The 22,867-nt window shown below is 39.2% G+C and overlaps 2 protein-coding genes across 4 annotated transcripts; one reads left to right on the top strand and one right to left on the bottom strand.

Annotated features, from left to right (window-relative positions):
• The first annotated feature begins 401 nt into the window (after window positions 1–401).
• On the top strand, window positions 402–8,361 carry LOC131243997 (putative serine/threonine-protein kinase). Of its 3 annotated transcripts, XM_058243658.1 has the most exons (7): window positions 402–605; window positions 1,070–1,203; window positions 2,439–2,554; window positions 5,108–5,318; window positions 5,484–5,721; window positions 6,779–6,929; window positions 7,634–8,361. In XM_058243658.1, the coding sequence occupies exons 2-7, from the start codon at window positions 1,143–1,145 to the stop codon at window positions 7,997–7,999; spliced, it is 1,143 nt and encodes a 380-aa protein (XP_058099641.1). In that variant the 5' UTR covers window positions 402–605; window positions 1,070–1,142; the 3' UTR covers window positions 8,000–8,361. The 3 variants fall into 3 exon arrangements, with proteins under 3 accessions (XP_058099641.1, XP_058099642.1, XP_058099643.1); XM_058243659.1 differs by lacking the exons at window positions 402–605; window positions 1,070–1,203 and adding an exon at window positions 2,873–2,928; XM_058243660.1 differs by lacking the exons at window positions 402–605; window positions 1,070–1,203 and adding an exon at window positions 2,814–2,928.
• Window positions 8,362–9,373: 1,012 nt separating this feature from the next.
• On the bottom strand, window positions 9,374–20,457 carry LOC131243998 (clathrin light chain 2-like). The gene is made up of 3 exons (XM_058243662.1): window positions 19,872–20,457; window positions 18,047–18,200; window positions 9,374–9,901 (listed from the first exon to the last, which is right to left on the bottom strand). The coding sequence occupies exons 1-3, from the start codon at window positions 20,303–20,305 to the stop codon at window positions 9,563–9,565; spliced, it is 927 nt and encodes a 308-aa protein (XP_058099645.1). The 5' UTR covers window positions 20,306–20,457; the 3' UTR covers window positions 9,374–9,562.
• Window positions 20,458–22,867: the final 2,410 nt, after the last annotated feature.

Raw genomic sequence — 22,867 nt, 5'->3', positions numbered from 1 at the left:
ACAACTTTTGGTACACCTACAGTATTCTCATTCAATACACCATTTTTGAAGTACATCAATACCATTTAAACGCTAGATCCTATCATGATATCGGAATTATCTAAGATGGGACTGATCAGATATATAATCGGGCAATATCTACATGTCATTTCATACCGTGGGTTATAGTATGATTCCAAATTTATGACCTAAATAATGAGTTGAACGGTTAGATTTTATTTAATTGTGATTTTCAGGTGGGGCCTTCGTTTTGACGGTAGTGATTTTCTTCATACAAGTGGCATGTGAGCGGGAAAGATGGCAGAGCACCACAAGTAGTGGTAGGAGAGTTGTTTTAATTTGGTTGCTTTTGAGTCGTCGTCGGTGGACCAAACGCTTCAAAATCAGCAGTAAAAATGGAAGATGCTCGTACTCGACCGTCTTCACTTTCCGCGAGAGAGAGTTAAAGAGGAGTCCGAAAGGACGAAGGAAGATGAAAATATCTAATTTCTCTTTTCAAATTCCAAACTCGAAGAAGAAGAAGAGGAACGCCCTTTCCCTATACGCTTTCGGCCGTTCATCATTCGAATATCCCTCTCCTTCATTCATCCCACCATTCCAGAAATGTACGCCCTTCTCCGAACTAGGGTTTCCCATACGTTGTATTTGATTTTTGTTTTGTTTTTTTTTTTTTTAAATCTTTTAATTCTCAATCTCTGTTTTGTGGATTATGGCCTTTGAGTTTTCATGTCGAATCGCATTTTCCGCATTTGAGGTTTGAGTGTTCTTTGTGATTGGTTGTTTTGCTTTGATTGCTGACGAAGAGAGGATCTGTTCTCTGTTAATTTTGGGATATTTCTTCATATATTTGAGTGAATGTTGGTTGTTTGAGCTGGATTCTAACATTAAGGGTGCATTTGGTTGCGATAAATATTGATGTTGCAACAAAAGAATGTATTTGAGAATTTTGGGTGATGGTTTTTACCTTTTGAAGAAATCTTTTCACGAGTCTAATTCCTTGTGCTCATCCAACTAGTGTCAGAATGTTTTTTTTTTTTTTCTTGGGTTGAATTTTTCGATCTTTTGGCAGATTGGACGGAGAGCATTAAGGTAAACGCATAAAAGAATTGGGCTTTGAAGGCAACGAATCGATACAGACAGCTATGGGACTTTGCTGCTTTGGTAGCTTGGATAAAAGGAAGGAAGGTCATGACCAGTCAGGAGGTGGTAACTCCACATTAGTATTTTATCCTCTCTCTTTTTTCTTTAAAAAAAAAAAAAATCTTATTTGATATATGAAGGGAAATTATTTAATTGAAGAATTAGAGGCACTGCTGATATAATGACAGTCTAAATCTGTGTTTGGATGCTCAAATGAATTGAATTGCAATATTTTCATCAACATAAATTGGAAATGACCGGAGCAAGGGTTAGTCCAATTCCATTCGTAATGAGGAACTACCTCCGAATTGCAATTCTAGTCATTCCGAGTTCGACTTGAAACTCATTTATTATTGCAATTAGGGATAATTATGAATTACTACAATCACACCTCCATTTCAATAATTACCTTTGTATTTAATTGAATTGTTGCTATGCAGTTCAACTGAACATCCCAAAAAAATACAACATAAGGGATTTGCCAGCTCGTCTTGAGTTCCAATTCTATTCAAATCCAACTTGCTGGTTGGCAGCACCAACCTTTATAGCATTTTAATAACAAATGCATGTAAACATGTTGTTGTTTCATTCTTATTGTTTTTCTTTTTTGAGTAACAATTGTATTTACAAAAAAAGGAAAAAAAAACCTGTACTTAGATATTTGATATCAATCAGATTGTGTAAATGATAAAGTAAATAAAATTTACAATTTAAAGGGAGATATACATGTTTGATCTCAAATCAAACATATAAAAGGTTATAGAGACATACATCATGCAAGTTGATCAATTTGAGCTCAAAATGTGGTTGCCAGATCTAACTCAGCAACTTGGACTGGCAGTTTATATTCCTTATATTTCTAAAAATCTATACTCATTGAGCTTCGATGACAATATAGATTCTTGCTCTTTTACCTAAGTTACTCAAGAATGGAATAGAATCCTTCAAATTTGCGTAGATTACTGTTTCCTGTTCCTTCCGTTTATGACTATGCGCATGTGGGTCTATTGCCACTCGCCGCAATAGACTTCTCCATATTATTCAATGGCATCCTTGGGCAGGTCCTATTCTTGCTAAATAGAAGGTAATTTAACTCCCCACTGGAGCACAATGCACAAAACAAATTGTCTGCTAGGGCAATTTTTTCAAGCCATTCATTTACTTTGTGTAGAGATTAAAAGCAATTAAAAGATCATCCTTTTCAATGTAAATCAGGAATCTTTTTGTGTGTGTAAAATCTGGACCATCTGGACTGTCATGCTGATCTTCTTTTGTCGTATGTTTTTGTGTTTGGTTAGAGATCTCTGCTGCGAATGACGTGAGGCTCTTTTCCTATAATGAACTGAGGTCTGCAACAGCGAACTTCAATCATATGAACAAAATAGGTGGAGGAGGCTTCGGAGTAGTCTATAAGGTAAGATCTATTGACTTCTATTTTTCCATTTCTTTATCTTATTCATCTTTGGGTTGGTGCATTCATCTATTAGAAAAATTAGGGCACACGCCTACCCCCAATCCCAAATACACCCATGCACGTGTGTGCATGCCACTACCTTGGTTTTCTCTGATTTCTCAGATAAAGACATCCTCATGGTATGACCGAGCACACAGTTACACATCATCCATTATATATGATAGGTTGTCAACTGTGATGCTTCTACATATGTTTGTAGATGTGCAGATCAGATAGTTAATTACGGGCCCACTACCTTTGATTTGGTGGATTTCTCAGATAAAGGAATTTCGGGGCACTGAAATCATTTTCAGATGGTGACTGTGAGTTGTAAGGTGACAATAAACTCTTTTTTATTTTATATTAGAGATCCTTGTCAGATAGTCAATGTGCGCGCGTGCACGCATGCAGGATGCACAATGTAACAACCCTAAATTTTAGTACATTATAAAAAAACTAAATTAAATATTTAAAGATTTTATTTTTAAATAAAAAATAAAAACAAGTCAATAGTTGAGTTGATAGCGAAATTCTTAATTGAGAGAGAGGTTTAGGGATCGATTCTTGAAGTAGTAATAATAAATTTTTTATTAAATATCGTAAAAAAATTCAAATTCAGGATAAGGGAGGATGTGTTCATCCTATCTTATGAGAATTTTCTTTAAAAAGGGATACGGAAGGTTTCTGCATTAAAAAAAAAAAAAGAGATACGAAGCCCTAAAGTAAAAGGAAGAGGAAATTCTAAGAATGAGTCAATTTTATTAAAGTGATGTTTTTATGATTTCGGTCTAATTAGTAATATTTTAGGAATAAATTAAATGGATGGAATCTGATTGTGCTAAGATAGATCTGTACGGATCATATGATCCTTAAGGCCAAAATATACAAGGGCCATAATTTTTAGATCAATCTAACAATCAGATAAGCCACATTAGTCAGATCTAAAAGTATTTAATAAAAGAATCTTAGATTTTTGCGCAAGTGTTGGTATCACTTGTCGTAGAAGGTCGAGATGGACCATCGGTGTATGTGTGGTTAGATCCACACCATCCATCTAATGTGTAGAGGCAAAATATGATAATACCTCAAGAATCTAGATGATCCAATCATTCGGTGGGGCACCCCGATTAATTATTCGACATTCAATTTCAGGATCTTAAAAAGAAAATCTAAATCTTGATAATTAAATTTACATAAACATATAATTTTAATTATTTGATTATTTTAGATTTAGCCACTTAGAATGTTAATCAAAGGTGGACCCCACCATGTAATACAAATAAATGAATAATAATATCATTGACATAATTGATAGGACCCCGGAATTCAAATCAACCTAATTACATTGCAGAGTCAATATTACCAAACTCAGGTGAGTAACCTAACTTGTTTCATAATTCATTAAAATTAAAATAAATCATTGTGACTGTTTGATTGATTTACTGGTTTGAATATTTTGATATGATAATTGTACGATAAATTTATATGTGAATATTTTAATCGAGACAACTATGCCAAATATGAAAACTATGCATTTACATATCATCTCTCATTCATTGCATTGCATTGCATAACGCATGGTTGATCCTAGGGGCCCTCCCTGGAAGAAATATCGATCTTGGTAGAGCGTTACCAGATGCGGGCTATACCCAAGCCTACCAAAAGGTGGAAGCCTACCCAATGAGTGGATGCGGGTTGACGACCTCCAACCCAAGCAGATGGACGATCGTCTCATCTGATGCATTCATACATCATTTTACATTCATATCATTGTACATGTATTTATGTATTATTTTAATTGCTATGATTATAAACCATGCTGGGTTATATCACTAAGCCTGACCAGCTTACATTTTTATTGATGGAAAAACCGTACAGAGGATCTATTAGCAGATGATGTGACACAAGAACCGGAAGTATCTACTGTACTTGAACACGACCCACCTGAAACATGGGCATACTTATTTGAAGATGAAGTGGCGGCATTAGACAATTTTTGATTATATGTTTTATTTTGTTGGTATAGTTTGATAATGCATACTAGTATTTATTTTGAGACTTTAAGCAATTATTTAGAATTATTTCTTTGAAATAATGTTAGCATGGAATAAATATCATTATAGTATAATGATATAATAAGTGAATGATTTTAACGGTCATTTTATTTTAAGGGTCGTCAAGATTTATATATGTTTAGTTGATTGGTGCTAAGTATTATGTATGTGTGATTGAGATTATGGTGGACCTTATATTGAATATAATTATCATCTCTGATTAAACCGATTAAGGAATTAAATTAGTACACTTTGTGTACGAGTTACGAACTGAAACTCAGGTCTGAGGGTGCACACTCTGTACCCGAATTTTGGGGCGTGACACACAAGGACACATGTTTGTGAGGCTAATACTGTATTAGAAGTTCACACTGAAATTGCATCACTTGCTCATATGCATTTCAATTTCCAGCCACACTTAATTTTTAAAGTTCAATGCTGTTGCTTTCACGGATTGCAGGGAACATTAAGGGATCAAACACAAGTTGCCATTAAATCGCTATCTGCTGAATCAAAGCAAGGAACACGTGAGTTTTTGACTGAGATTGATATGATATCAAATATTAAACATCCAAATCTCGTTCAGCTTATTGGGTGCTGTATCAAGGGCAGCAATCGGATGTTGGTCTATGAATATCTGGAGAACAACAGTCTTGCAAAAGCATTATTCGGTAATGATTTGAAATATCTGAAACAATGGAATGTAGTCTTTGATTATCCAGTATCGGGTACATAGACATGCTGCACCAGTCACTGGTTTTTGTTGGTTCACTGTCAATTAATAATGTTGTTTTTACTGTCTGATAGAATCTGATGTGAAGCCTTTGTTGTTTCAGGTCAAAAAAGTAGACGAATTCATCTGGATTGGCCTAGAAGAGCTGCTATCTGCATTGGCACAGCTCATGGGCTTGCATTTCTTCACGAGGAAGCTGAACCTCATATAGTCCATAGAGACATCAAGGCTAGTAATGTTCTTCTGGACAAAGATCTTGTCCCTAAAATTGGAGATTTTGGGCTAGCAAAACTTTTTCCAGATAATGTCACGCATATTAGTACACGAGTGGCAGGAACAATGTAAGCACATTATCATTTCCTAGCCTGTGACTGATATAATTGATTCCATCTCTATGAAAACTTGGTATTACATCCTTTATTGCATTTATTTGCGTATGGATCATATTAAAAAGGATGTTTGTCAAACTAGAACTACAGTAGAACCTTCACTAGCTAGTAATATTGGGAGTGGTTGGATTGTGACAACACTATTCTCAAAAGATTACCTTGTTTGACATGTCAGCATGGATACTCTGAAGTCTCTGACATAAATATTAGGAAAATGATTTGTTTTATCCTTTTTTCCTTTACCATTCTTCGGTGTCAGTTAAATTTTTGAATGAATACTTTATGATATTGTTCTTGGCAATTTCTTGGGATATTTTTAGTTTTTGACATTTTTCTCGCAATCTTATTGGGAAAATGTTGCTAAGAATAAAATACTTAAAGATACCTAATTATATATTACTAAATATATATATTTTTTCAAATGTATGTAAAGATATGAACTGAATTATTTTAACTCTGAATAATTTTCCGTTAAAATTACAATAAAATCATGAAAAATTTAAAACTTATCGTTTAATAAAAATTCTGTGATAGTGAGATCTGTAAAATCTTGGCTATAATTGTCTACTTGACATGATATAATACTCGCATAAAACATTTTTGAACCACTTCTCCTTCCCTCTTCTATGGTGACCAGTTGGCAGATACTACGTATGTACATGTATTATTTAGTGAATTCTGGAAGTATATGGTGAGTTGTTTTGGAAAGGATTAAGCTATTCCTTAGAACTTTTGATTGGTCTTCTGACTTGGAAGTTATCAGTTGGCAGATATCTGTATGTTGCACAAGTGTATTGAAGAACAAGATGGCAGGACAGTGCCTAAGCACCTTTTTTTTTTTTTGTGCTATTTGAATCCTTTGTCAGTCATTTCCATAAGCTTTGACTTATTTGTTGGGTAGGATATCCAGAACTTAATAATACTTATCAGCGATATAAGAGATTATCAGTTAATCTCATATGACCATTTCTACATAATGATAAACACTTTGGCTGAGTTGTGTGTGCAGGGGTTATTTGGCACCAGAGTATGCCTTGTTAGGGCAGTTAACGAAAAAGGCTGATATTTATAGTTTTGGGGTTCTTGTACTTGAAATTATTAGTGGCAGAAGTAGCACCAAGGCAGCATGGGGAGAGGATTTGATGGTTCTTGTGGAATGGGTAATGCCTTTTGCTTTACCTTGTATGCATCTGTCTCTTTCACTTTGAAAATGGCAAAAAGGGTTTTGGATGACATGGTCATGATTTCTTTATCTATTTCCATTCATCCTTCTTAGGAATAGAACCAACAATCATTGATATTCTTTTTTTTTTTTTTTTCCTACTTTTCTCACCCAAACCATGTCCCACACTGATCCATTGTTGGTATAAAGAGGAGCTATCAATGAATTGATCATGGTAGGAGTCCTTGTCTTTTCTTTTTTCTTTTTTGCAGTCTTTTTGTTCACAACTTCTGTATGAAGAATGTTAGCTGGTAAGAGAGGATATAGAGGAACTGCTGGGAACATATTGCTAAGACCCTCACTTCCATCTATGTGGGGTCCATGATCTGTGATCTGATGGACCCTGCTGCGGATGGGGGATGCCTCAGAAGTCTGCCGCATTGAAGATGATAACCCTTCGGTGACAGCTGGCAAATTGACAAGAAATAAACACTGCAATGTCACACATTCCATGCACATGCCAATATTTGGAGGCTTAGGCTAGTCCAATCTGGGATATTTTTGGGGCATCCTTCGTCCATGCTGGCTCCATCAGATCAAGAGTCTTGATCGTTTTAAAATGGGCCAAAAAGGTTTACTACCCATAGTTCCTTGAGGATGAATTAATTGGGATTAAGTTGACTGAAAGTGTTCTGTATGTAGACATGGAAAATGCAAGAAGAAGATAGACTCTTAGAAATTGTGGATCCAGAACTGGTCGAGTACCCAGAGACGGAAGTGCTGCGCTTCATCAAAGTGGCACTCTTTTGCACTCAAGCAGCATCATTCCAGAGACCGTCCATGAAGCAGGTGGTGGAGATGCTTTCCAAAGAGATCATCCTTGATGAAAAGGCGCTAACCCCACCGGGTGTACTCAAGAACATGGACCGTACTTCTAGGGGTTCAAGTGGTAGTTCGCAGAGCACCCTGGTACACAAAGGCAAGCATTCTACAGGCACGGGTGCATTCATTACCTCAACCAATTTACACAGCTCTAGTCTAACCATTACAGACATGCAGCCTAGGTGAGACATCGATATGTTTGATGCATGGGAGCTAATGTTAATTGATTTGATGGTGTAATTAGGCCCATGTATATTTTCCTTAATGGGGCCATACGAGCCATTCGGCTCTTTTTTTATTATTACACAACGTCTAAATTGGTTAGAATATTCAGAGAAGGAAAGAAAGAAAATGATCTGTATTCTGTATAGAATAATTTATTAAATAATCTCGTGATTGCTTCAAAAAGATTTTGGGCAATTCCATTGGTTAGAGGATAATAGGACCAGCACCATTTGTTGTACAGCAGCACTTGTGAGTGGGAATGCACCTCCACCAGGCGATTTTGATTCTGTGGGATACGAAGGGGAAATTATATTTTGTTTCCATGTTTCGTCTCAAAGCCATCAAAAGGGTTACAACAATATATGCATCACTTGAATATAACAATCACATGTAAAACAAGGGGGAAAAGCACTTTGTTTTCTGTGTTTATCTCAGATCCACAAAAGGGATCAATTTCCTTTTTCTTCCACAATTTTTACTGTCATCGAATGCTTCTTTGCGTGTGTTTTGCTGCTTTCAAAAGAACTAAAAGAAAGGCTTAGTTCACAACTTTCATCTTGTTTTCTAGACCGCAACCGTCGGTGTGGAGTTGAAGAAGCATTGATTGACAGAGATTTGGGCCACGGGGAATGCTTTCTTTCTACATGTGAATCCCCATGGAGACACAAGTTAGACATGTACAAGATAATAGATCATTCATCTGGTGGGCCACCCCATATCATGTCCCAAAAACTAGGCTGGTTTGGACAAACCCTAAACAGTTGATTTGATTAAAGAAATGGCCACTGTAACACTGAGCCTGACTTTTGAGCCATGGCCCACTGGATTAGCATTGCCAATCTTTTATACATCTGTCTGGCATATGCTAGCTAAGACATGCTTCTAAGCTCAGTGGAGTTCATGGCAGATGATCCTTTGTCATTTTGAAACCTGACCCAGGCATGGCAAGGTTTGCTAAGCCAACAGGTAAACCCTTCCCTATCCATATGCAATCACAGATGTCAGTATTCTCCATCAGGTGGGTTACACTGTATAGATCTTCCAGGCTGCAAGCGAGGCCATACCGCTCTCCAGGTCGACCATCCCATAAAAGAAACAGGTGGCCAAGACAAAACTTTGAAGCTATACTTATGTTGTGTCTATAATGTGGCCCCCCAAGGAATAAAATAACCTGGTTTCTTTCAGGTCAGAATGGAGGCCACTTGATTGAGAGCCTGGTGATGCTACATTGGTGCATGTGCTTGGGTGGGGCATGGGAAATGGCAAGGTGATAATCCTTGATTTTCAAGAACGATTGCCAAAAATAACCAGTACAGATGAATCAGCAAAAGAGTATGAAAATACACCACTATTCATAGATTTCCAACATCAACAAAATCCAGTATCCAAAAAGGAACAGATAAACTACCACACGCATGTATAGACTCCAGACCATCTCAGTAGCATCTCAAACAAACACATACTTAAAACATCCTATGCTTTAAACATACAATAGCAAGACCAATGGAAAGTATATCAGACACCTCAAGCGACAGCTACAGCAGCCGCCTTGGAGGGCGCAGCAGTAGAGGTAGTCTTAGCAGCATCTTTGGCAGGCTGAGCCGGTGCTGCTGGAGGTGGGGGCTTCATGTGTGGTGGGGGTGTGTGCTTGAGCTTCAGGAGTATCTGGCGCATTCTTGAGAGGTCAGTTGGCTTGCCAGGTTTCGGCCCTTGGATCACAAGGATTGACGTTTTCTTCTCCTGATCCTTCTTTCCTCTTTTCTTTTCAATACTCGGAACTTCATTAGGAATGAGCTCTGCAATTGCCTTCCAGTATTGCTTATCTGCTTCTGCATGGAATTTCTCTTGATTGGCCAGAAACAGCTGATATGAGGACAGGGAGAAACAGAAGTCAGTGAAGCAATTTAGTTCCTTAAACATACACACTTGCAGCTGAACTGGTTTGGGAGGCACATGGTAATGTTATGTTACCATGTCATCCTCCACATGAAATGGCAAATGAGAACAGGCATTTTCAATAATCTCATGCTTAAAGAGAATCGCATTGCAATTCCTGTTGCGATTCTAATTCATGATTGTAATGGGTACGGGTAAAGAATACTTGGCAGACTGTGGGTCCTCTGCTTGGGAAGACAATATAGGACCTATAAATAGGAACTGTGATCCATCCCCCCTTTTTTTGTTAATCATTGCTTATCAAGATCTACTACAATAATTCATCCCTCCCAATTTGTCCATTTAGTTGTTGCCACCCATTAAGATCGACTACAATAATGGACACCATAGATCATTGGCGATTTCATGAATTTCAGACGTAACATCCCAATATTATGAACTAGTGCTGTTCAAACCTATCAAGGTATTCCATAATGGTAACGGTGATCGTAATGGCCACTGCTGTTACTGTTGCGATACGGGCTGTAATAGGCCTTACGGCCTCTCTCTCTCTCTCTCTCTCTCTCTCTCTCTCTCTGTGGTAAAAAATTTTAGCCATTGAATAGACTATTAAGGAGCCATTACGGGTCATTTTTTCCGAATTGGCCATTGCGGCCATTACGTAACCATTTTGGAATACCTTATAACCTATCAATTTCACTTGTAAGAATGACAATCAAGCATTTCCTTGTAAATGATCTACAAAATTAATCTCTTTTGAATATTCTGAGATGGTCGATAATGGACTGCAGTAAATCAGAAATTTTAGTAATTAGTAGGAACGGCACGCTGAACAATCAGACACCAAAAACGTATAACTAGAAATGGTCACACTAAAAAGAAACTAGCAGTCCAGTCCGATGTTCCAAATGCCAAATCATCTCCACAAACAATGAGAGATGGAAGGGAAAAAGAAAACAATGGATCTATGCAGAACAAAATAGCTGTACCTAAAGATCACATTTTACAGTCACGGTTTACATATTCCAGCACCAATATTGTCCTATACCTTTACACATCCTAGAAATAATGCAATACTTCCTATGCACTACTGCATAAAAGTATTGTGCTCCTAGGTTGTGTTCATACGCCTAGCTAGTCTTAAGCCTATTTTATAATGTTGCTTGTGTTTGCTCATGGATAGGACACCAGTCACATAATGGTGTCGGCCGTGTGGCAGCATGTTGAATGGTGTTTATTAATCATGGGTCTCATTTCTGTTTCCCCCCGCGCCCCCCCACCACCCCCGACTTTTCTTGAGCAAATAATGAAATTTCATTGAAGTAAAGATCCAAAATTAAAAAATACAAAGGAGCACAGAAACTTGTGTTTGCCTGAGAGCTGACTGCTACACCAACTAATAAAGCCCTCTTCCAAAGACATTTCTGACCAAAACTCATCTTAAACTCTTTGACAAAGAAATTCCATCTCTAATGCTGTCAGGATGGAGCAACATGTGCATGCTGTCCTCTTCATTGCTTTGCACAGAAAACTCCCGTTTGGGATTAACCATACCCTGCTTTTGCAATTTATCAACCATCTGGACTTTTTGCCTGAGCTACATGAATTGTTGTGTACGATGCCTTGATTCTGCCAATCTGTTGTACAGAGAAGTTCAGGTTCGGTTCCACTAAAGCCATTTTCGGTTCGACAGAAAATTGGAGAATTCTTAGGTTGCTCACTGTGATGTTTTGGACGTTTTCGGTTCAACCGAAAATCCAGTCGGTTCGATTCGGTCCAACCAAAGGTTATGTTCGATTCGACTGGATTTGTCATGCAAAGTTGTGCAAATCAGGCTATTTAAAGCCTAATCTGTGATTAGGGCTTGTATTATCACAATTATGAACGTTTTCTCTCTAAGGGCAGGGGTTTGCATGGTGAGAAGGTTTCCAACGTTTGTAAGGGCTTGAGAAGGGTTATTCTCAAGGGGCTAGGGTTTCCTCGGGTTGCGCATCGCAATGAGGGATGGGGTACATCTGTAATCATATAGGGTGAGTTGGTGTAAACTCTAAAGCTTTGATTATAGTGGACTTCTGTCGCTTTGTGCTGTGGTTTTTTTCCCACAAGGGTTTTCCACAAAAATATCGTTGTGTTCTGTGTGATTGCATTATTAGTTATTCTGCTTTATTGTGATTGTTCTATCTTCGTTATACATGCTGGTTAAACCGGCTTTGTTATGGCTCGGGTTCGCATCATTGTGGTGTGATATAAGGAGCCCGTAATCCAACATGAATGATGAAACTCTAAGGGGAACTGGAGATTTCCACAAATGGACAGTAGACATGGACTTGGCACCGTTTGAAGGGTGCCGGAAAAAGAATTAACCGAAAACTTCCCTGATTTCTCCCATTTCCATACTCTCTTGTCCACACTCAAAGGTGAGAGGTGCCCCCGTTTCCAAACAACTAGTTAGAAGGATCCTGCACTAAGAACTATTCAAAGAAAATAACAAACAGCTGCAAGAAAAAAACCATAAGAATCTGGCAAGGATAGGAGCTGGATTCCTGACATAGAATCAGCTGCTATTCCTATCGTCCAATAATGCGCCCTTCCAGTCCCTGAGGAACGCCTCCCTGAAGGCATAATTCAGGTCTAATCTAAACATTGACCAATCCACCGAGGAACAAAAAGCCCCTTTAATGTTCTCCAATGATTCTTCCTTGCTCTCAAAGATCCTTGTATTTCTTTCCTTCCATATGGTCCACATAATATCGTTCAGAACCATTCTCAACAAGATTTTTTTTTTTTTTTCCAAAACGAAACCGTTCTCCACACGATTCTACATTTCTGAGGAAAAGGGCCCCACACCATCCCTTTATAAGGTCCCCCAAAGAAACCTGCAAGGCCATCTCCACACCAAAAAGTTGGAGGATATGACTCCGTACCTGTCTTGCAGAACATCGATGGATGAAAAGATGGTTCATGGATTCTTCCTCTCCCCTATTACGCATTGTAAAGTTCCTCTTTCAAGATTAATAACTATCAGAGCAACTGCCAACCAAGCAAAGGCTTTCACCAAGGAGGGTGACATTCCCCCACACCCAAAGCGCAAGGGGAGGGTCCACCTAATCTCCTCTGATGAGCCTGGAAAAGGGTAAAAAAAAAAAGAAAGAAAGAGTTTGAAGAGAAGCCTTTAATTGGTGATCACTTCCAGAATTTTCAGTTGGGTCAATAGACATCTCATTAAGAACACCCATCATTTCCAAAGCAAGAGATTTCATCATCTTTCGAGCCATGATGAAAGGTGGGGCTCCAAACCACATGGCCCCCAATAAACTCATAACAGTCCTTGATCAAAGCCATTTTACTCAAGTTGAGGGAGAATGGAGACGAAATGTACTGGTGAGAGGAGCATCTTTGACCCAAATATCCCCCTAATGGAGGACCTCTCCTGATAGAAAACCTCACCCCCTCCTTATGCACCCTTGCTACTCTTCTAGAAAGATCCCCAACTGCCCAATTAATGGTCTAGATCTCTCACATGAGTGCTACGTTAGCTCGTGTGCACCAAGGCCCCTTATCCACTTGCAGGAGGTCCATTATCAGAGCTCTTTCTCTGTAGTATTTGAAATGTAGCACTACAATTCGCAAATTTGACTCAAAACTCAGCCAAGTCAACTTGACTTGGTAAGAAAATGCATCAAGTCCTACTGTAAGTCACTTTGGCAAAGACCCGCTACAGGTCAGTTGCCTTGAACGAGTCTATCGTTCTTCATCTTCCTTCTGTCCTCTATTCTTTCTTGGTTGCTTCTTCTCTCTCCTCTTTTTCTTTCTTTCTTCTGTTATCTTCAGTAACTAGATGTCCGACTATGAATCAAGAGGAAAATCACAGATACCCTCTAGGAGAGTATGACAACGCATATGCATGCACTCAACCACAGATCACATGGTGTTCATTGCTCCATGTACCTCATCCAAACTATCCAAATTGTGGACCCATTTTATCAGTCAGAACCTAAAAAACATAATGGGTGGATGCATATAACAGGACCAAATTAAAATTTTTTTAAAAAAAAGAAAGAAAGAAAAAAGAAAAGAAAATGACTAGAGGATAAGATTGATCAATCAAGATTTAGGATCTGTTCCCATCTACAGTGGACTCCAATATTTGGACTGATCAGATCGATGCAAACTGTTCCATAAACCCTAAACCAATAAAACATGTTCCCCATCTAGCCTATGGTCGTTCAAACTAATCAAATTGACGCAAACTGTTCCCTAAACCCTAAACCAATAAACTCTTCCAGATTGTTTAGTTTATCGGGCACAACATGTTGTGTATATGACGTCCAATCCATTTGTCAGACGTGGCCCACCAGGATCAAGGGCACACCAAAAATCAGGCCATTCAAAACTTATGTTGGCCACACCAAGTGAATTGAGAGGTTTTAGGCATGATTTTACATTGTTCCCTCAGGTGTGGCCAACCTGAGTGCCAGATTAGCATGATTTTTGGCCTTCGGGGTGAGCTTGAGGCATGTGTATGTGTAAAAGAGTTGGATCTTTAAAAACTTGATTGAGTCTTGACTCTTGAATTACCATCATGTGGAGACAAATTTTTGGATTTCAATGGGTAAATGTCCAAAGCTCCTTTACGACAAAGTGGTTGCGTCAATGGTTTGACCCATGACTCCCCCAAGTTGACCTGTAGTGATACCAAACCAAGTCAAAAGAAAGTGTAGACTTAGACAACACAAAATTGACCTGACTCTGGCAAGTTTTTTTCAAGTTTTCATGTGATTCAGTGACCTGGCAAAGTCAAAGAAAACCTGGCTGTGAAGTAGACACAAGAAAACTAACCTACACTGTATTATGTTATAAATGTAAAAATATAATATTGCAACTTCTTCTTGAATAGAGATGAAAATGATATTAATATTATTTTGTAGTATATTATGAACATACTAGAGAGGGCATGGTGCATATTAATCACATGACTGTGTACATATGGTGGGCCCCTGGTTCAATGAGGTAAAACATTCCCTTGATTGGCTTCATTTATAGGGGAGTGAATTTCAAATGCACACACATGGACAACAATGTGTGTGACATCCACTCAGTCCATTTTCTTGAGATTAAAGGGAGCCTCTGTAAAATAAGCTCTTTGGGGCCCACAGTGATGTGTGTGTGACATCCACTGTCCGTCGTTTTCTCTAACTTGGGCAAAAGATGAGGCCGATCCATAACACATGGACAACACCATAGGGAACAATGGAGGTGGGGACACCCACCATTCAAAACTTCATGGCCCCAACGTGAGGTTATATCCATTGAACCAGTTCACAAGGTGATTACTGATTAGTACCATGATGAAGGGAAAAGCCAAAAGTCAGCCTGATCCAAAACTTCCCTGGGTCCTTGCAAATTCTAGAAACGTTGGTGACGACTCCTCACATACATCTCCTATGTGAGTCCTACCATGATGCCTCTGAGACATCCACTCCATCCATAAGTTTTGAGGCGGTGAGCCAAAAAATAGCCAGATCTTAAACTCAGCTGGCCCACACCGCTCCCACACCACAGGACATGGGGGGATAAGATTGCCTACTGCTAAAACCTTTCTAGGGCCGACCTCGATGTTTAGGCAACATTGAACCCGTTAATAACGTTGGCCCCACCTTGTCAAAGGGAAAACAAAAAATACCAGAGGCAGCTTTCCTATAACACCCGTTGCGAGAATCCTGTGTTACAAAAAAAAAAAAAAAAACTGTGGGGCCCACCACAATGTCTGTGTGACATCCACTCCATCTGCTTCCATGTAAGGACATGAGCACTCAAATGAGATGCATCCAAAACTTAGGTGGGGAACACCACATGAATGAGTGTCGATGGAAACACCCAGCACTGAAACATTCATGGGCTCAGCATGATGTTGTTTATATGCCACCCAACCCGTTCAACCTGCCTGCTTTTTGGGCTCACGTAATAATGTAAGCTGGCTCAACGGATGAATGAATTGGATCTAGCAGCAAAAGACGTGTAAGATGTGGGCCCATCCGATGGATGGCATCTGCACAAAATAACACGTGTCTAGCCCAGTTACATTACATGGTTTGATAAGGCCACAACAGTCCATGCCTGTATACACGGGCACAAGTACCAATGTCACAGAAGGAATGCGATCTAAAGCGACCACCTGGGACCCACCGGCTGTATGTCCATGCAAAAGATATAGGCTGGTCAATCACCAGGTGGTTCCTAGTTTGTGGAAGAAATGGATGGCTGAGAACAACATGACCAAATTCTCTCATGTGTGATCCTTAGAAACCTTTGATTTCATGAATAAACCACCCCTAAAGTGTTGCTCATCCAATGAAATGTCAGATTGTGCAACCATGGGCCACGACAGGTGTTTCGAAAGTGGAAAATGACCCTACACGCAGTCCTCTCCTTTTCTTTCAAATTTGTTTGGCCTCTGTTACCACAAATAAGCATGTAATGCTCTGTGTTTGGGACTGATATGTTGAGAGGTATGGTGATCGGATCCCCCCGTAGCATGAAATATACAATATAAGAGCCACTAAGAAAAATATGTTTAATGGATTATTGTAACCACTATTATGTTAAATCATTGAAGTGTGATTTTATTATAATAGTTTATTTATAACATTAGATAGGAGGGCTATTTGACGTACATCTTAGAGTGAGGGCTATTTGATGTACATCTTGGATAACTCACATATGTGGCCACATCACATGTGCCAATGAAAGTTGTCAATCCATTGAGCGAGAGTACCCTCACGGCACACAGGGAATTTCACTCTAAAGAGCAACAACACTCTTTTTATGTAGTATAGATAATACTTAAGATTTCCCACTTCCTCTCTCTAATTTTCAAGTGGGCCTCAAGGTGTTCCAAAACGGTAACGGTGGCCGTAATGGCCACCACTGTTACCGTTATGATACGAGCTTTAACAGCCGTTACAGCCCCTGTATCGGCCATTACTGCCGTTTTTTTTTTTTTGAAAAATGTTGTTACTGGACCTTTATGGGGCCGTTATGGCCCGTTTTTCTATAATGGCTGTTACGACCATTTTGGCCCCGTAACACGTAACGGTTATGACCGTTACTGTTACGTAAGCCGTTACGTAATCGATTTTGAATACCTTGGTGGGCCTACAAACCTAAGGGAGATCATAAACTCAGCTTCAACAATTGAATGCAGAATAATAAATTATCATGGACTTAGTAACTGAACAAAGAGTGTGAATGACCATAGGCTTGATAAACATCCCGGACCTTGCCTGAACTGGCACTTGGTGGATGCTCAACTCTTTATGATTTATTTTTGCAGGAGGGTTCATATTCCATATCTTGTTTCATACCTTCTGCTCCTAAAGTTTTAATATAATAGCTGATCACTATATGTGTGTGTGTGTGTGTGTGTGTGTGTGTGTGAGAGAGAGAGAGAGAGAGAGAGAGAGAGAGTTTTAATATAATAGCTGATCACTATATGTGTGTGTGTGTGTGTGTGTGTGTGTGTGTGAGAGAGAGAGAGAGAGAGAGAGAGAACTCAAAATTTTGGATAATACGATGGTTTCATAATATTTATCCAGCTTAACATTAAGGTTCTCCAAAAGTTTCTTTTGAGTATTAGTAAGCAAGATTGAAAAAAGAACAAAACAATTTACACAATTAGAACCAACAATCCTCAAATGGCAACATTTTAAGTTGAGAAATAACCTTCTTAAAAAAAATCAAAGAGGCAAGTGAGATAGCTGGTCTCTTCTTTTATCCTATATTCCAAACCCCAAACCCACAAACACCCACAACCTTGAATAGCAAAAGCTTCAATTCATTGGAAAACAACTTTGGGAGGAAAAATGAGATAGCTGAGTCTCCTACAACCCTCCCCCCTCCCCCCCTAAAAAAAAAAAGGGCATTCATTAAAGAAAGTGAGACAAAGACAGAATCATTCAAACAAGTAGAGATTGATGATCATAATTTAAAACATAAGGAGGGAAGTATTAGAAGGGAAGATGAAGATTATAAAGTCACTGGGTCATTAAGATAAAAAACCATAGATGGTATATATATAAACTGTGCACCCAACGAAACATGGTCGAAGCTTACCTTCTCTTTTTCTCTATTATTTGTCTTGTTTGTCTCACAAGTGAGCTTCCTCCTCCTATAGAAGTCAACTTTGTATTCATCTGCTTCATCTATTATCTGTGCCAACAATTCTTTCTCCCTCCTTTCCTTCTCCTCAAGGCGTATAGCATTTTGTCTGTGCAACAGAAAAGCAACAGCTGATGTATTCTGTAAGGAAACTTGTAACAATCTATCATTTCAAGGAGAATTATCAACAACTAGGGGTGCGACTTGGGTGGGTTGGGTGGGGTTGAGGGGCAATTGGAACCTGACCAAAATTCAAGACGACCCAAGCTGAATTCCACCCCGAGGTGCCTAAACTGAACCCATCCTGATTTGAAATTGGGTTGGCATTTTCCATTCCGAATCCAACCTGAGGACCTTGACAACCTGACCTGAACTTGGGTTGCGCCAATCGGGTTCGAGCTGATCTGAACCTAAATTGCATCCCTAACGACAACCATAATCTATAAACAGTAAATAAATGTGTCATATCCACATTGTATTTCAGTCAGGTTGAGATTAAAACAGAGAGAAGGATCTGATTATATTTGTACAATGGAACCAAAGACATCTACCATGAGTTGTACATGGTAATTTGATCATTTCTAGGATGATAAATCTATGAACATTTGTTTAGCAAGAAATGGAATACAGAAACAGTCCCACAACAACATCGCCCCATATTCAGGTAGCAAGATTACCACTAAGAATACTCAACCAAAAAAAAAAAAAAATCTCAACAAAAAGAAAAGAAAAGAAAAGCATCCACAAGAATATTAGTAATGAGTTCTCATTGATTTTTTTTTTTTTTTGAGAGGTAACAGATACTTTATTAAAAAGGAAAAGTAGAGAAATAATAAAAGCAGAGAAACAGGAAAACAAAAAGCAGAAAACAGTAAAAAGAAAGCAGAAAAGGGGAATAAAACTCGCTGAGATAGCGAGATGAATCCCCTCAGTTACAGAACAAATTGCAACCCTGAAGATTAACGAAAATGGAGGCCCATTCAGCCATATAATGACGGACTCTAACAAGCACTGATTCCGCCGAGTTGGAGATGTCGTTAAAGCATCTCCCGTTCCTTTCTTCCCATATAGACCACCAAACTGCTAATAGAGCCATTCTCCACACTGTTTTCTCATTGAAAATTTATACAGATGAATTTCAAGATTATGAAAAAACCATATGCATCGACCTCATGTTTGAAGTTTACTTCAGTCAAGTTGAATCTTCATACAGAGATAGAGATCATCGAGAATCCACGGAAGTAAAAAATTTATAGGCATGGGGCATCAGGATACACACCCGATGCATTGGGACCCTACACTTCATTGTTTGGGGAAGCTAAGACTCAGTTCAGCTACCAAAGAGGAATGGTTACATGTGGGACATATGGTTTGGTGATCGGCCCACCATGGATGGGGCATGCCCCAAAAAACCTTCTAGTCTGGAAGATCCCTGTTCTCCAATCTTTTGTTTCATAATCATCAATTTGTAGTTCATCAAAGTTTAGGATCTTCCAGTCTGGAGGATTTTAGAACCATCCCCCATTGACATGGGGGCCCATTAATCACCAGTCTAGATCACTAGCTGGGTGGATCGGGACAGCATACACATCCTGATAAATCAGGAACTTCTAATTCCTCAAGATTAAAATGGATATCGAAGGCCAGAGATGAAAAAAGAGTAATTTCCTGTATATCAACCCGATCACATCAAAGGTCATGCAGAGACGAAACAAGTAGAAAATCAGCTAAATCAAAATCCAGATAATTAAAGAAGAAGAAGAAGAAGATAGACTCTCACCGTCTCCACTCGCGGAGTATGAAGCCTTCCTCGGGCTGCATCTCAGAAGGAGGCGGAAGGTTCGGACCGTCGGACTCTGCTGCAAAAACCCCATCAAAGGCCGCCTTCCCGTTTGATTCCGGAGAGAAAGTTGAGAATCCGCCCCCACTGCCGTAGATCGGAGGGGGAGGAGGAGGAGGTGTATCGGGTCCGGCCTGGGATGGAAACGCGTCGTCTAACTCGGTGTAGGCCGCCGAGTTGAAAACGGGTGAAGACGAGTCGTCGACCGGATCCTTGTTGGAATCATTGTCGGTGAAATTGGAGAAGGCGTCGAAGCGCTGTGAAGGGAGGCGAGGATCGTACCCTAGGTATCCGTCGTCATCGAAAGGTCGAGTCGACGCGGCGGGTCTCGGATCGTCTCCTTCAGCTCCGAACGAGTCACCAAATCCAGACATCCTTCAACTCTCTCTCTCTCTCTCTCTCTCTCTCTCTGGACCCGAGTCGCGTGTCTCTGCGATCGGTTCCTCGGCGCGCTAATCGGCGCCCGTTTGCTCCGGTATCTTATCGTTCACCCCAGCAAATCCAGTGGCCTTGATAATCTCTCTTCAGGAATCTTTAGGTGGAAGCCAGCGGACTAGAATAGTCTACAACACCTGTGTTTTACGCAGCTCGTGAAGCACTCAAACTCTGTGGGGCCCACCGTGTTGTATATGTAAAATCGACTCCGTCCACCAGTGAGAAGACTTATTTTCACCGTTCATAGAGAATATAAACCCCATGAAAATCTCACATGAGCAGATCCAGTGGGACAACGTAAATTTGTGTCTAGAACCTCTAATTCATTTTGTGTAGGCCGAGTGGCCCGTCTAACAGTTAAATCAGGCTGATTTTTGGATATTCCATTCCTCCTTGTGAGCCACACTTAATGAACGTATTTGATGAAATAGATACATCACTGTGGCCACGAACAGAAACCTATGGTTGTCGTTCTATCCTTATTGTTTCATGTGGTGTGGCCCACCGGAATGGTTTATCTAAGCTGACTTTTAGACCCATCTCCTATCATTGAGGAGCGGACCTCACAGACGGAGTGGAGTGGATTTCACATGGTAAGCAAACAGGCTTTCTTGGACAGGTGCAAGACATCTCCAATCGGTTTACCAAATAATGGTGGACGATTAGGAATTAGAAATAGGTGTTTTTGATTTTATTTTTTTGGAGAGATGGAATTATAAAATGCTCTCATGGAATATTTTTCTTTTACAAAGTAGTAAAAGTAGTAAGTTGTGGGTCTCACATGGTACCTTGGTCATGACACCTGTAAAACATTACGCCTATCAAATCATCGGATGGCCTGCACTTAAATAGGAATATTTTAAATAGTGCATATAATTTTTATAGCTGGGCCACTTTATAGCTGGATTCACCGTATATTTTATAGGTGTATATGATTTTTTAACGTGTTGTATGTGAGTTGGATGTATGGCCAACCTTCGATGCGGACCATTCATTGTATGGACCCCTCCTTTGACGTGGGTTGCCCATTCTACAGGACCCACCTTAGATGTGGGCCATTTTTCATTAAGCTCAACCTTTAATGTGCACCATTTATTATATAGGACTTACTTTTGATGTTGGTCATCTATCAAGTGGGTTCCACCATTAATGTTATTGTCATCATGTGGAGCCCACCTTTGATCTGGACCGTCCATCATGTGAGCCCCCATCTTTGATGTTGGCCATCCATTATGCAGAGCCCGGCTTAGATATGGGTCACTCATCATTAGAATTGACCTTTGGTGTGGACCGGTCATATAGGCTCCACCTTTAAAATGTGTTGGCCATGATATCCACCATGAGGGGCCCACCTTTTATGTGAATTGTCTACCGTGTGAGCTCCACTATCAATGCGAACGGTGGCCTCCTTTAATATCGATCATGAGAGAGAACCTCATTTGACATGTTCCATGAGATTGAAGTAGAAAAGTCATTTTAAAAATATTTTAAAAAACTATTATGAAGATAAGTAACTTTTAATTATCATAATGCTTATTAAACTAACTTAAATAAAAAAAGATAAATTACTTAACATAAGTTAAAAGTTACTTATTTAGTCGTATCCATACTGACATTCAATGGACGCGTTTGATGAAAGAAACATGTCATTGTAGCTGCAAACAAAAACTTAAAGTTGGCGTATCGATGTTGTTTCATGTGGTGGGACCCACCTAAGTAGGCAGCTTATCTAAGTTGAGTTTTAGTCCCAGGCCGTAGCATTGAATAGTGCGACTCATGGATGGAGTGGATGTCACGTGGTATGCAAACAAGCTTGGCGTTCTACACCTGTGTGTAAAACAGATGTTGCAAGGATGTTGTTCCCAATCCAGCAAATGTAAGCTTTTTTGGCACACCCTTTTCACACGTGGCTACATGGACACGTGTAAGACATCCAATCTATTTTACCAAATAATGCTGGCCGATTAGGAATTAGATATAGATGCTTTTTGAGAGATGGAATTATAAAATGCTCTCATGTAAATTATTATTTTTTAATCTTTTACAAAGATCCGAGTGTGGTAAGTTGTGGGGCCTAAACCGGTACCTTGGTCTTAAGACCTAAGAAACATTAGGCTATCAAATCATTAGATGGCCTACACTTGAATAGGAATATTTTAAACGGTGTATATAATTTCTATAGCTGGGCCCACCTTATGATTGGATTCACCCTAATTGTATTTTTATTACTGTATATAATTTGTTAGTGTGTATACGTACCAGTTGGATGTAACATGTTTGGCTTTTGAGTCATAATCTATTTACAGGTTAATAGATTGTGTGTCTGGCGGCCTATAAATTGTTTACAATGTATAAAATATGTAATCATACTATAAAGCTTGGGTGGTAAACCTTTAAAAATCCACAAAATCACATAAGGACTTATTTTTTTATTTATTTATTTTTAATATTCTAAGAGAGCATTAAAACATACACACACTAGATAGATTGGTTGATCTCCA

Source organism: Magnolia sinica, chromosome 4 (assembly GCF_029962835.1).
Source record: "Magnolia sinica isolate HGM2019 chromosome 4, MsV1, whole genome shotgun sequence".
NCBI classification, from domain to species: domain Eukaryota; kingdom Viridiplantae; phylum Streptophyta; class Magnoliopsida; order Magnoliales; family Magnoliaceae; genus Magnolia; species Magnolia sinica.
Note: the sequence above shows the minus strand (reverse complement) of the source record. Positions and strands in the feature narration are given on the sequence as shown.

Coding starts and splice junctions, on each gene's coding strand:
- LOC131243997 (XM_058243658.1), top strand. CDS start 1,143: ATGGGACTTTGCTGCTTTGGTAGCTTGGATAAAAGGAAGGAAGGTCAT. Junction 1,204..2,438: donor AGGTCATGACCAGTCAGGAG/GTGGTAACTCCA, acceptor GTGTTTGGTTAG/AGATCTCTGCTGCGAATGAC. Junction 6,930..7,633: donor TGATGGTTCTTGTGGAATGG/GTAATGCCTTTT, acceptor TTCTGTATGTAG/ACATGGAAAATGCAAGAAGA.
- LOC131243998 (XM_058243662.1), bottom strand. CDS start 20,305: ATGTCTGGATTTGGTGACTCGTTCGGAGCTGAAGGAGACGATCCGAGA. Junction 18,201..19,871: donor ATACTCCGCGAGTGGAGACG/GTGAGAGTCTAT, acceptor TCTGTTGCACAG/ACAAAATGCTATACGCCTTG. Junction 9,902..18,046: donor ATAATAGAGAAAAAGAGAAG/GTAAGCTTCGAC, acceptor TCCTCATATCAG/CTGTTTCTGGCCAATCAAGA.